Below are 13,359 nucleotides of genomic sequence, written 5' to 3' on the forward strand. Positions count from 1 at the left end.
CAGGCCTCTGGCAGGACAAATGCAGCCCTTCAACTGGCCACCATGGGTTCCTGCCCAGGGAAACAGCAGCCTCTGTGGGGCTTGTTGCCTCAGGAGAGGTGAAGGAGCCTTTAATAAGGGTAGCCATAGTTTATTATCCCAATAAATTCTCCTTTGAGTCCTGGACAGTTTAATGATCGATTATTAATAATTAGACCAGGACATAAGACATAGGCTGGGTCTGTCCTTGGGTGTGTTATCACCTCTCCAATTTACTTCTGTGGAGCTCCTGATGGTTGGGAAATTTGCAGAAATGATCTCTCAAGGGTCATAGGGAACTGGGAGTTTCAGACTTTGAATTTTGATTTTGATGCCCTTATTCTGTGTTGCCTCTTCTCACAGACTCCACCAGAGTTTAGACTTCACAAAAGCAAAGATGTACCTAGAAAATACTGAAATATACCACAATTACTAACTGTATGCCTTTCTGATGGCAGCAGCTGGGAAAAGGCTCCATTCCCCAACAATCAGGAAGGGCTTTCTCCTCGAAAGCCCCAGCTCAGGAGTTTCCAATCTCTGGACCAATACAATCTCCAAACCTTTTGGAGACCTACAAAGAATTGTCAGCGTCTTATTTTGCCAAACAAGAACCTTTAAAAAAAAAAAACACCAAAAAACCTACTCAACGTTTACTCTGACCATGATGTCATAACAAAAAAGCTTTTAACATCAAAGCAAAAAAAAAAAAAAAAAGTTATCGTGATCTCAGAATACAGGGAAATCATTTAAATTGTTTACATACAGCTTTGTTAAAAACTCGACATACTACCCTTATTTCTTCATTTCCTCTGTACTAGTGAAACTCTGCTAAGGACCTGCAGTAAGGGCAAACTTCACGGGTATGTCACCTGTGTAGTCATCCAGGGTCCCACGCCAGGAAGGCTCAAGCTTGGGGTTTAGTGATCTGCAGTCCCTGTTTTGAAATTCTTAATTTTATCTTTGAATGTGTACTTTGCGGACGAAGGCTGATGGGACAGCAGAGCACGTGCTGGATGTGGGGCCTTTCCCTGTCCAGGACCAGCCTGCTCCCTGCCTGGCACCTTACCCCATTTCTCCACTGCTGACCACGCACTCCTGGGGTGATGACAGGGTGGCATGGGGTGGCAGGAGTGTAGGGACAAGCACAGCTGCGGGGAGAGCCAGGCCAGGTTGTGAGCCTGCAGTGTCTCAGGGCCGGGCAAGCAGTGTCTCTCCCCGCCACTCCCCACTGCCACGGAGGGTTGGGTAGGCAACTGGGAAGCTGGAAACCCTTGGGGGGTCACCTGTCAGCCATGAGTGACTTCCCTGCCCCCGGCCAGGGGCCCACATTTTCATTTGGTACCAGATCCCATAAATTACACAGTTGGTTCTGCCTGTGGTAGCCCTCTGATGACGTCTGAGAACTACTGGACTAGCTGAGAGATCCTTGCCCCTAAAGAGCCCCTCCACTCCCCTCCTTGTAAGAAGTTTCTGTGAGTAATGGCTGTGCTCCCCAGACTTCCTCGTGGAAGGCGAGTTTCCCCAGAGGCTAAGCACCCGCCTGTTGGGAGCCATTTCATGCTTGGCCTGGACTGGGTGCTAACTGTCATCCTCATCATCCTGCACGGGTGGGTGGCTCTTCACAGTTCAGAAAGCACTTTTCCACTGTGTGTGTGCGCACTTGTGTGCGTGTGTACACACACACTTTCTTTTTTTTTTTTTTTTTTTTTGCGGTACGCGGGCCTCTCACTGCTGTGGCCTCTCCCGTTGCGGAGCACAGGCTCCGGACGCGCAGGCTCAGCGGCCATGGCTCACGGGCCCAGCCGCTCCGTGGCGTGTGGGATCCTCCCGGACCGGGGCGCGAACCCGTATCCCCTGCATCGGCAGGCGGACTCTCAACCACTGCGCCACCAGGGCAGCCCTCCACACACACTTTAATCTCACTTTCTGTAGCTTGGTGAACTTGAAAGAGCTTATACTTTGGATTTTCACACAAGTCTAGGTTCAAGTCCCAACTCTCTCACTTTCTGGCTGTGTGGCTTTGAACAAGTGATTTGCCTTCCTAACTTCTTGCTCCTGTTTGCAAGCGGAGATGATAACATCTACCTACCTCACAGAGCCTCAGTTACAGATTAAATGTGGTTATAATCCAGCATGTTCCCAGGTGATCAATTAACATTCATCCCTTTCCTCTTCCTGGCCTGCCTCTGGAGATGTGGAATGATACTTGGGGAGGCCACATCTCACCTGGGAAACCCCCAAGAGGGGCTGAGCCAGGCATCCTCCTGGTCTGTGGGCCTGTCCATTGTTCAAGAGGCAGCACTGCCACAGCAGGAAAAAACCCTGGACAGGGGAGCAGGAATGACTCTGCAAACCCGAGAAGCTGCTTCTCAAGGATCTAGATTTGGGCTCACAGGACTAGTTAGTTTTGGCAGGTGAGAGGAAACACTGAAATGAGGGAACAGATGTAGAGGGCAAGGTAGAAAGTATCAAGGACAAACACAACCTCCCTCCCACCTCTCCCACCTTCCAGCCCTGCCCTTTGGAGAGGCTGGCAGGAATTTTGCACCTGTGTTGGAAAGGTTCAGGAGGGCAGCGTTAGACGTGTTTTAGATTAAGAATCAGGAGGCCTGGATTCCAGTCGCAGGTTTTCTCTCTATAACCTTGGGAATGTCACCTCCCACTGGGAACCAAATGTCTCCAACTTTTAAATGCACTAGACTAGAGGACTTGTTCAGTTGATTCCAGCTTTGATACTTTACGTTTAATTAGAGAAAGGATAGCTATAAAAACATATTCTGTAACGAGCTGGGACAGGCCCTCTGAACTAGGATGGGCCCCTTCCAAGCAGTGGCGTTAGGATAGGCCTGGCCCTAGTCCAGGGATGCTGGTTTCCCGGGCAGGCCATTTGTTGAGACTTCATAATGGCTGGTCACCTGATGACTCTTGCATCTCTACTCACACCCAAGGCACCTTGTTCGAATGGGCTGTGACTGACTTGGTGAACAGTAACAGACTCAGACATTTTCACGCGAAGCGTTTCGACAGTCATCTCCAAACAGGAAGAGCACAGTGGGCTGTTGTGACGAGAATTCTGGGGAGTACTGTTTATGGCTGTGTTTTTGTTTACCCTTGGCCTAGTACACAGGGTACAGCTGAAAATGGCCTCAGCTGAAAAAACTCTCTTTCCTTTCAGGGCAAACTTTCCAAACTTTTACATGCAGGCTGTCAGCTCCAGGCCCACTACCCCTGTCTCCACCTCCTCTGCTCTCCCAGAGAAACAGGGGCCCCCCAGCTCCATCCTGCTTGGCCTCTGAGCTGCTCCCAACAGAGGCGGGGCAGATACTGACAGCGTAGCATTAGGGATTTGGAGCCAGATGGTTCTGGGCACAAATCCCCACTCCTCCACTTGTTAGTTGTGTGATCTTACGCAAGTCACTTGAATTTTCTCACCCTCAGTTTCACCAGGTGAAAACTGGAAATAACAGAACCTACCCAATAGGACTGCTTTAAGAATTAAAAGGAAATATATCATTGCAGATAAATCTTGAGGGACATCCTTAATTGTGTTTTTTTTTCTCTCTACCTCAATCATTTTGGTTGATCCGTAAAAACCAGGCTTCTGCCCCAGTTTCCCTTCTTGAGTTTTGATCCTCTTTCCTACCTTGTGCTCCAAACCCAGCAGAATGGACTGGGCAGGGGCTCTGGCTGTGATGCCATTTCTCCTACCCAGGGACTCCTGACTGCAGACGAGAATCTTCCCATTGATGGGCAGGAGATATGAGGAACAATAACAGTTAATTTTATTAAGCATTTCCTATGTTCCTGGTTTACCATCATTTCCTCTTCATAACAAGCCTACAAGCCTAGAGGTAGGCCCCACTATCAATCCTATTTAACAGATCAGGAAGCTGAATGCCAAAAAGGTTTAGGTCCAAGGTCACAGGGCCAAGGGTAGTGGAGGCTGAATTCCAACCCAGTGTGTCTGACTCCAGAACCTTCTCTTTTAATCACCAGCCTCTCTGCTTTTGAGTTGTAGGTAGTCCCTGCATATTCATTCCTGTCTTTTTCAATAACCATCACCACAGTAGCCACCAATAATTGAAGCCCTATACTCATGACATACATTATCCCATTTGACTTTCCCAGCAATCCTATGAAATAGCTATTTTCATACCCATTTTACAAATGAGAGAGCTGAGGTCAGAATAAGTACATTATCCAAAGTCAGCTGGCTGTGAAAGGAGGAGCCGGGATTCAGATACTGTATATGATTTCTTTGTAGCTCCTTGATCACTGTACTATATGCCAAGGGCTTTGTAAGTATCAACTCTCGTAACAGCCCTATGAGGTAGGTCATACCAGTATTTCCATTTTACAGGTAGGGAAATTGAGGTAGAGAGAGATGAAGACATTTGTTCCAGGCTTCACAAGTAAGAGTGGCAGAGCTGGATTTTGAACCCAGGCAGTCTGGCTCAAGTGTCTGGGCTCCCAACTTCGAGTGTTGTGTTGCTATAAGTGAAGGATGCCAGGCAAGGGGAGGGGAAGAGATTTCAAAGGAGAGGGAATTGTGCCCGCACAAGCAGGAGGCTCAGTGAGTCCAGGAACGACAAAAGCTCTCCACCCACATGGACGGCAGTAGTCCCCCAGAGCCCTGGCTTCTCTCCGCCAAGAGGGGTCGGCCACCCTGGAGAATTTTCCAGCATTGAGCAATGGCGTAGGTGTTTAGTTTCCCTTAGGCCCACAGAGATGCATCATGAGGAAATTGCCTCAGACTCTTGGGCAAGCTGTGACTCCACGATTCAGCTACAAAATCCTCAGAAGAGATGAAAGTCAACAGTCTTAAGTGACCAGTTACATTTACATGTGTGGGGGGAGAAAAAGACCTTTTATCAGGAGGGGCAGAAACAAACATGTATTGAGTAGGCTGAGACATGGGAGATGTTAAACCTCACAGTAACCCTTTGAAATTGTGATTTGCCCCGTTTTACAGAGACATAAACTAAGGCTCAGAGCAGCAAAGTGATGTCCCCAAATCAAGTGGTAAGTACAGGAGCCTGGATATGGTCCAAGGTCCATATATATGACTTCAGGCTGCCCGCTCCTAGTTAGTTCCCTGCTGCCTCTCATTTGCCTAGGACCGATCCACATGGTTTCAAAATTTCCCCATAATTAATGGTGAAATTACCAAGAATGTCTGCAAAAACAGAGACCATTCTGCTAACCCGGGGTGTTGTAGTCTAAAATGTTATTATTCTGAAAAACACAGCTCCAGGAAAAGAAACAGTTTACAGGGAAAGTTTCCAAGAAATCTTGAAGCCATAAAGAAGGAGATTCACAGATGTGCGTATATGAAAATTTAAAACTCCTGTATAAGACACGGTGAGCAAAGGTGGATGTTGAAGGTCTTATTACAAGAAGGTCTTCAAGATAAATGACAAAGGACTGATGCACAGAGCACACGAAGAACCTCTCCAAATCCCCGAGGGAAAGACCTACGACCCTGGAGGAAAATGAAGAGAGGATGTTAATAGGCCATTAACAGAAGACAGAAATTAAGAGACTGAAGATATAAAGAAAATGTTCATTCTCACTAGCAACAGGGCAGAGGCAAAGGAAAAGAACAATGAGCAGTCATTTTCTGCCCGAGAAATGGGCAAAAATGTTAAAACGATTGACAATATGCAGTGTTGGCAAAGGAACAGGGGCACTGTTGGCAGGAATACAAATTGGGACAGCCTCTTTGGAGGACATTTTGGCCACAGCTAACATAATTTCAAAGGCATAAATCCCTCCAGTAGAAATTCCACTTTTTTGTATCTCTCCAAGAGAACTTTTCATACTTGTGTATAAAGAACCATACCCAGGATGATCCTTTGATTGCTGTTTGCAAAAGCCAGATACTAGAAACTACCTACATGTCTATCAACAGGACATTGGTTAAATCATTTTTTATATGTGCCGACTGTGGAATTACTACCAACATGTAACAGACATGCGGTGGCTCTATATGCACTGACATACTCCAAATATCTAATAAGTGAAAAAAAAACCTTGCAGAACAGTTTTACTATATGACCCTACATACACATATATGTCTATGAATGCCTTAAAAAGCTTAGAAAGACATATAAAATGGACAATAGCGATTACCTTTGGGATCAGGAGAGGTTTGTGCCTTTCCCGCTTACTCTTTGATGTTTGAGTTTTTACAATGTAAGTCGATTTCCATCATTTTTCTGTTATCTAAAGAGGAGCGGGTCAGCCACAGAGACAGAGACACTTGCCTTGTGTTCTGGGTTATGTCCTGTTCATCCAGCAATACTCTGACCCAGGGCTGAGTCTCCCTCCTCTGCTGATGCAACCAGAAAGCAGCTCCTTCAGAAGCTGCCCTCCCCTATTCTCTCCCTCTCATTTCCAAAGGGGCTCACGCATCTCAACACATGCACATTATACACATTCCTCTCAGGCACAGACTCACTCAGAATAGCTACTGCGTAGGTTAGTTCACCACCTGAGAACTTTTGAATCATGGACCGATTCTTGTTACCTTGATAAAACTCGTACACAGTCACACGCCGAAACAACTACAACAGCAATAACGAACTGTCAGGCTCCCTTAGCACAAGCCTTGATTTAAACCATGGGTCCAATGGGCACACACTGGATGTAGAGCTCCTTAAATAATAGCTCTGCTAGCTTAAAACGTATCAGATGTTCCTTTAGCCTTAGCTCGCCCAAGACATAAACTATGTGTTCGGGGGAAAGCAAAGTCAAATGACTCATGACAGAGTTTGTTTTTAGTATGAATTATTTTTTCTGGCTCCTTGCTTTTAAAGACGGATCCTTTTCAGATGGGTTGACCCAAGGGCTGCTGGGAGCTGGGCTCTCGAGCCTAGTGGTCCCCCCTCTTTTGAAAGCTGGTAGTGGATGTCCTGGGAAGGAGAGCTGATTTCCCATATGATCACTCCCATGATGCACTGCTGCTTTTTCCCTTCAAAACAAGCCAGGCGATGGCGGCCTGGGTGAAGTGGGGGAAAGGGCACTGGATTTGGAGTCTGGGAGACCGGAGCTCTGATTCCAACTGTGCCATTTACAAATTGTATGCTGCAGGGAATGTCACATGACTTCTCTGGTCTCTGGGCTGCAGTCTGAAAAGAATTCTGAGGAGAATAAGCATCGCTCTGGATTGCGGTGGGGACTCAACGAGGGAAAGCATGTGCCTCACAGGAGGCACTGGACTGGACTCCTCAGGGCAGAGGTGTCCTGTATACCTCAGGATCCTTCCTGCTTGCCTGAGAACAGGTCAGAAAACATTTGAGGAAGGAAGGCAGCAATGCATGGTGCACTTATGATGAGCCAGGCACTGTGCTAACTGCTTTATATGAATTATCTCATTCATCTTTACAAATAACCCTATAGGTTATTTGCTATCCACACTGAGGCACAGAGAGATTAAGAAACCTGACCAAGGCCACACAGGTGGTTAGTGGAGGGGCTGAGATCTGAATGCTTATGATATGGCTTTAGAGCAGGAAGGGGAGAGGGAAAACGGGCAGACCAGAGGATCCCTGTGTGGACTCTAAGAAAAGGCTACATCAGGAATACCTAGCTCTTGGATCACTGCAGAAGAACAGACACAGGGGAAGGAGGAGACCATCAGGAATGTGGTCATTCATGGCTCTGCAGGAACACAGGTGGTGGACAGCCAGAACCCACCCATGAGTGTGGCAGATTAGGACAGCTTCTTAGGGTGCTTTGGGCCAAGAGATGCCCAGGCTTCTGGGGGAGCGAGTACCCCAGGACAGGGCTGGTGCCCATACACATTCACTCCCTCCCTCTCTTCATCAGGTAGAGTAAGATGAACACAGAATTCCAGAGCTGGAAGGGACCTTAGCCACTGCCTGGCACCACTCCACTGTACAGGTTAGAGACCAATGCCGCAACCACGAGTAGAGCGAAGACCAGAAGCCAGGTCCCTACTTTTCAAGCCAGCAATTAGCTCTGGGGTCTCGAACACGAACAGCCACTCTCCCTTCTATGCACAGCCTTGAGATTATGACTTCGTTTTTCAACCATTTATCCATCCCATAGTTCTCATCCAAGCAATGCTCAGGAAAGACAAGAATGCTGGCCATTGGGCTTTGGATATGTCCAGTCCCCAGGTTAAAATGACTGCTTAGCTCGCTTTCCCAATAAATCCCTGAATAACCTACTAGGCAAGCAGCCTTTTGATAATGAAACGGGTCTTCATAAGAGTCTGCCTACAGGGAAATGATGGGCAGAATCTGGAACAGTGATTTATCAAGGTGAACTAACAAAATGCTTTTCGGCTTTATACTTCTGTCTTATGAGCTGCCGCTACAAGACAAAAGCATTAATTTGTTCATTCGTTTATTCACTCAAATTCACATTTTCATCCAATACCTACTGAGTTGACCTTTAGGTCTGTGAATCCTTTGTTCCCAAGATCTAGAATTCTGTACACCCTCCTCCCATCTCAGACCCTCAACACACACACACACACACACACACACACACACACACACACACACACACACACACCTTTGTTCAGTTAACACTTCCAAGTCATGAATCCACTGTCACTCCTTTGGAGCGTTTTCTCTGCCTCCTGAAGGCTGGGTGAGGTCCATCACCTAAGACAGCACACAGCCAACTCTAGTACAGCTGTCTGTTTTACTGTATTTCTCCCCTGCAAGATTCTAAGAAACCTGAGAACAAGGACTGCCTCCCTGGTCTTTTTGCTTTTCTTCAGATACATTCAGTTCATTCCCATCTCAGGGCCTTTGCACTCCCTGTGCTCTCTGCCATTCCAGTCTCAGCTCAAACATCCTTCCTCAGGAGGGCCTTTCCCACCTCTCACACAGCCAGTCCTTCCCACCTCATCTGCCTGGTCTCTCTTTGTTCCCTTACGTTGCTTTACTTTCTCTCACAGCATTTTCATTCATTTATTTATTTATTGGCTACCTGAAATCGTATTATTTATGGTGGTTACTTGTTCCTGGAATTACTTGTTACTGGACTCCTCCCAGTGGGAATATAAGCTCTGTGAGGGCAGACAGTGATTTTTCAATAGATAAAGCTGGAGGCACACAGTGAGGAGAAGCAGACAGGTATCAAAGGGTGAAGGGAAGCACAAGCTTCCAAAGGGAAAGCTGGTTAATGGGACAAAGAAAAGTGACCAAAACTGACTCCCAAAGTGCAAGAAAGAACTAATAATGTTAACTCTTTTATTGCACACTAACTATGGCGGGCTCATACATTACCTTGTTGAAGTTTCCCCTTTGGGAATGCATAAGCATTCTGTAAACATATGTGAAACGGGAATACTTTCAGCCCAGTTCCATGATATTGTTGTGGTGATTAAATACGTTAATTCATGTAAAGTGCTTTGAACAGTGCTTGGCATGTAGAAAGCATCAACACATGTTGCCTAAAATCATCGTCATTGTCATCATCATCTACAAAGAGATATGACACATAGGTAATACCTGCTTATAAGAATTTTATGTACTGCTATGCACTATATTTACTTTTTAAAATGAATCATAGAACGTCTACAGTGTACGAAGTTAAACACATGTTCCTTATTTTGAATTTAATATGGTGCAAAAAAGTTTTATAAGAGTTACTTATCAGCATTTATATAATCAAAGAATTGTATTATTATTATTTTTTTTTTTGCGGTACGTGGGCCTCTCACTGTTGTGGCCTCTCCCGTTGTGGAGCACAGGCTCCGACGCGCAGGCTCAGCGGACATGGCTCACGGGCCCAGCCGCTCCACGGCATGTGGGATCTTCCCGGACCGGGGCACGAACCTGTGTCCCATGGATCGGCAGGCGGACTCTCAACCGCTGCGCCACCAGGGAAGCCCTGTATTATGTTTTTAATAAACACATTTGTGATAGTTTTCAATCAGGTTTTAAAAAGCCTTAAGATGTAAACATAAAGAACCATGTAAGAACCCAGAAACTAGAAGAAACGATAATGAAACATTAGTGGAAAGAATAAATAAGCTGAAATAAAACTTTGTAAGGACTAATACAGAGAACAATGAAGAGAGAAAACAGGAGAACATTTGGAGATGTGAGAGGAAAGTAATTACTACAAGAGAGCAAATCAAAGCACCACATGCAAGAATCATTTCACTGCAATCTCTACGGGAAATGCCTATCAGGAGGATGAAAACAGCAAGAAAACTACTGAAAACAAGAACAAGAGTTAAACATGTTAAATAAATGCAATGATGTTTTATTAATAGTTTAAAAATATCTGCTAGAACAGAATATTTTACTCCAAGTTTGGCTAGTTCTTTATAAAAAGAACTCTTTTTAGTTATAGCTCTTTTTGGTTTGCCGCCAGATTGGAAACCTGGTGGGTGGAACTAGCAACCTATCTCGTCAGGCTACTACTGCCTTCTCTCTTCGTCAACCCCAAGACCCACAAGCCTTTTGTCAGTGCATCTCAAAGAGCAGGGGCATTGCTTTTTTAAAAGGTACTGAGAACATTTTAGCAGCACATTCAATGTTCCCCAGAACCCCTAGGTGGCGCTATTGCAAAACTAACAGAAGTCTGAATCATCGCAAGAAAAAATAATGAACATAGTACATTTAGTACAAAACACTAAAAGCAATAACAACTCAAAAGGCAGACACCATTTGTTACAGAAACTATAAACAATTTAGTATCTCTAAGACATTTATTAATTTCCTTTTAAATCCAGGGGCTCACCCCACGAAGAAGAGACATTTCGTTTTTCGGCCAGAAAAAAAAAAAAAAAAACAAAACAACTCAGGGTTGTTCTCTTTCTAAAACATTTACATTTAAGGGCCCAGTGAAAACGATGCTGAAAGTCTGTGGTATATATTGTTTTATGATCAAAATTGGCTTGATAGCACAAAAGAACTAGCACTCAGAGTAAAAATGTAAGACAGTGACTGAGTGTTGGCTTGGGGAAAACATACAGTTATGTTAGTTTGACAGTCAACCAAAAGCCATAATATTATTAAATATATTTAAACATGGTTTTCATTTAGATTTGGCATCTTGACTAATGGGGATGTATTAAATAATACCTGGCTGCTAAGAATATATATATTTAGGAATCAGTGCCACATAAAACGCACATGTACTATTCAGTCTCATTGTTATTTAAGGCTTCTCTTCTGTTCTCTTGGCTGTGGGCACACACATATTAAAAATTAAGTACACACTCAGTGTATGCTCGACCCTTTTAAAAGGCTTTCTTTTTAAACAGAAACATGCAACGGCAAGTGAACTCAACTCTAGTGAAAGGTAATGGATGCAATCCCTTTGGGGACAGCTGTCTGATTTATCAAAAGAAAGAAGAGGGGAGGGTCAAAAGCCAGGAAAAAAAATTCCTGAGTGGTCAGCAAGGAGGAGTGCTCAGAGAGGAGTCAAAATCAGTTTCTATACCCCAGGATTCCTTCTTTGCCAGCCTTGAGAGGTCGAATGAATGGTACCTTTTATCATGAGGCCATGGGGGTATCGGAGTGGGAAGAGAGTATCTTAAGATATGGGGTTGTATTAGTGGCCAAATAAACACAGGCAAATGTTGAGTGATTCCCAATGCATTAAAGAAACACTTTTTCTTTTTTTTAAACGAGGGGGGACATCTGTAGATTTCTGGGCATTATGCTAGGTGCTGTTCAAGGGTGGGAGTTGAGGGAACAGGGATGGTTAAGGCAAGCTGGGGAGACAGCAAATGTTAATGATGCAAAGAGTCCAGGGCCATAATAGAGTTCTACTCTGTTCTGGATGAAAAGGTAATGTATCTGACATACAGATGCTGCATAATAGATGAGCATCATCTCCCCCTAAAGTCCTCAGCCTAGAACAAGACATCTCAATGGCCAAAATGCCAGATAACATCACATCCCATCTCTGAACAACCCAGCGGACGGGGTCACTGTATTATTATTTTTTAATTTGAGAAACTAAAATATAGTATCCAGAAAATAATATCTCACCACTCAGAAGGAGAAAAAAAGCAAGCTTTTTTTTTTTTTTTAAATTTGGATACAGGTATTATTCTGTCCATTCACAGATAATAGAAATGAGGCTTTGAGAGCTTAATCGTATTATCCAACATCCTAGATTTAGTAAGTTACAGAGGTTAGACTGGAACGCAAGCCTATTCTTCTTGAAAATCCACTTTTGAAACCACTAACCCCACTGCCCCACTGCTCTTCTACGGCTGACTGAAGACTTGCGGTGGAAGCAATGAAGGAAATTGGGGGTGAGGGTGGGGGCATGCAGCATGCAATCTCATTTCTCTCCCTTGTCACCTACTTAGAAAAGACTGGGAGAAGGGGGTTTCAGTTCTTTTCCGACATCGCTTTTCACTGCTGCTGTCATCCCCAACGGGGATATTGGGCTGGCCAAAAAGTTTCTTCGGGCTTTTCCATTTGAATGAACTTTTTGGCCAACCCCATATTTCCCCACTGGAGAGAAGTCACTAAAATATTAAGCGTGCCAAAGTCTTCACGGTGATGATAGGTACAAATGGGGACCACAGAGAACAGGCTGTGTCGCATCAAGGAAACAACCAGGAAGGGAGGAAATTCTGACACGTGCGCCTATGGATATGACCCTTGAGGACATTATGCTAAGTGAAATAAGCCAGTCACAAAAAAAGACAAACACTGGGCTTCCCTGGTGGCACAGTGGTTGAGAGTCCGCCTGCCGATGCAGGGGACACGGGTTCGTGCCCCGGTCCGGGAGGATCCCACATGTCGCGGAGCGGCTGCGCCCATGAGCCATGGTCACTGAACCTGCGCGTCCGGAGCCTGCTGCTCCGCAACGGGAGAGGCCACAACAGTGAGAGGCCTGCGTACCGCAAAAAAGAAAAGAAAAAAAAAAAAAAAAAGACAAACACTATATCATGGCACTTCTATCAGGTACCAAGAGTAGTCAAATTCATAGAGACAGAAAGCAGAATGGTGGTTGTCAGAATCTGGAGGGGAGGGAGGTGGAGAACTGTTGTTTCATGGGTACCGAGTTTCAGTTTTGCAAGATGAAAAGAGTTCTGGATACTGGTTGCACAGTAATGTGAATAATACTTAACACTACTAAACTGGGCACGCAAAAATGGTAAATTTTATGTCGTGTACTTTACAATTAAAACAGACAAGCAAGCAAACAGACAAAAGAATACCACCAGGAATGCCTTCTCCAGTGATCATTTACAATGTTTTCTTGATGGGCACAGTATGAAGCATGACTTGCCACATTTTTAGATTTGTGGAAGTAAAAGTCCTTTTGTGGTACATCCCTGCTACTTTTCTGGAAAGCAGGAAACAGGTCTTTAAAAAAAAAAAA

The 13,359-nt window shown here is 44.9% G+C and overlaps 1 protein-coding gene and 1 long non-coding RNA gene across 14 annotated transcripts in view; one reads left to right on the forward strand and one right to left on the reverse strand.

Annotated features, from left to right (window-relative positions):
* FGGY (FGGY carbohydrate kinase domain containing) overlaps positions 1 to 13,359 on the reverse strand; it is a 433,125-nt gene that overhangs the window by 63,698 nt on the left and 356,068 nt on the right. For 2 of the 13 annotated variants that reach the window (XM_073789160.1, XM_073789173.1), the window contains one exon: positions 13,116 to 13,343. The exons of the other annotated variants lie outside the window; for them this stretch is intronic. In XM_073789160.1, coding sequence (XP_073645261.1) covers positions 13,159 to 13,343 — 185 coding nt within the window. In that variant the 3' untranslated portion in view covers positions 13,116 to 13,158. Of the gene's footprint in view, positions 1 to 13,115; positions 13,344 to 13,359 lie in introns of those variants that run through there. 13 annotated transcript variants of the gene reach the window in all.
* Positions 1 to 13,359, forward strand: part of LOC109551070 (uncharacterized) — a 62,334-nt gene that overhangs the window by 14,497 nt on the left and 34,478 nt on the right. The window lies entirely within an intron of this gene.

The sequence above is a fragment of the Tursiops truncatus genome, chromosome 1 (assembly GCF_011762595.2).
Source record: "Tursiops truncatus isolate mTurTru1 chromosome 1, mTurTru1.mat.Y, whole genome shotgun sequence".
Taxonomy (NCBI): domain Eukaryota; kingdom Metazoa; phylum Chordata; class Mammalia; order Artiodactyla; family Delphinidae; genus Tursiops; species Tursiops truncatus.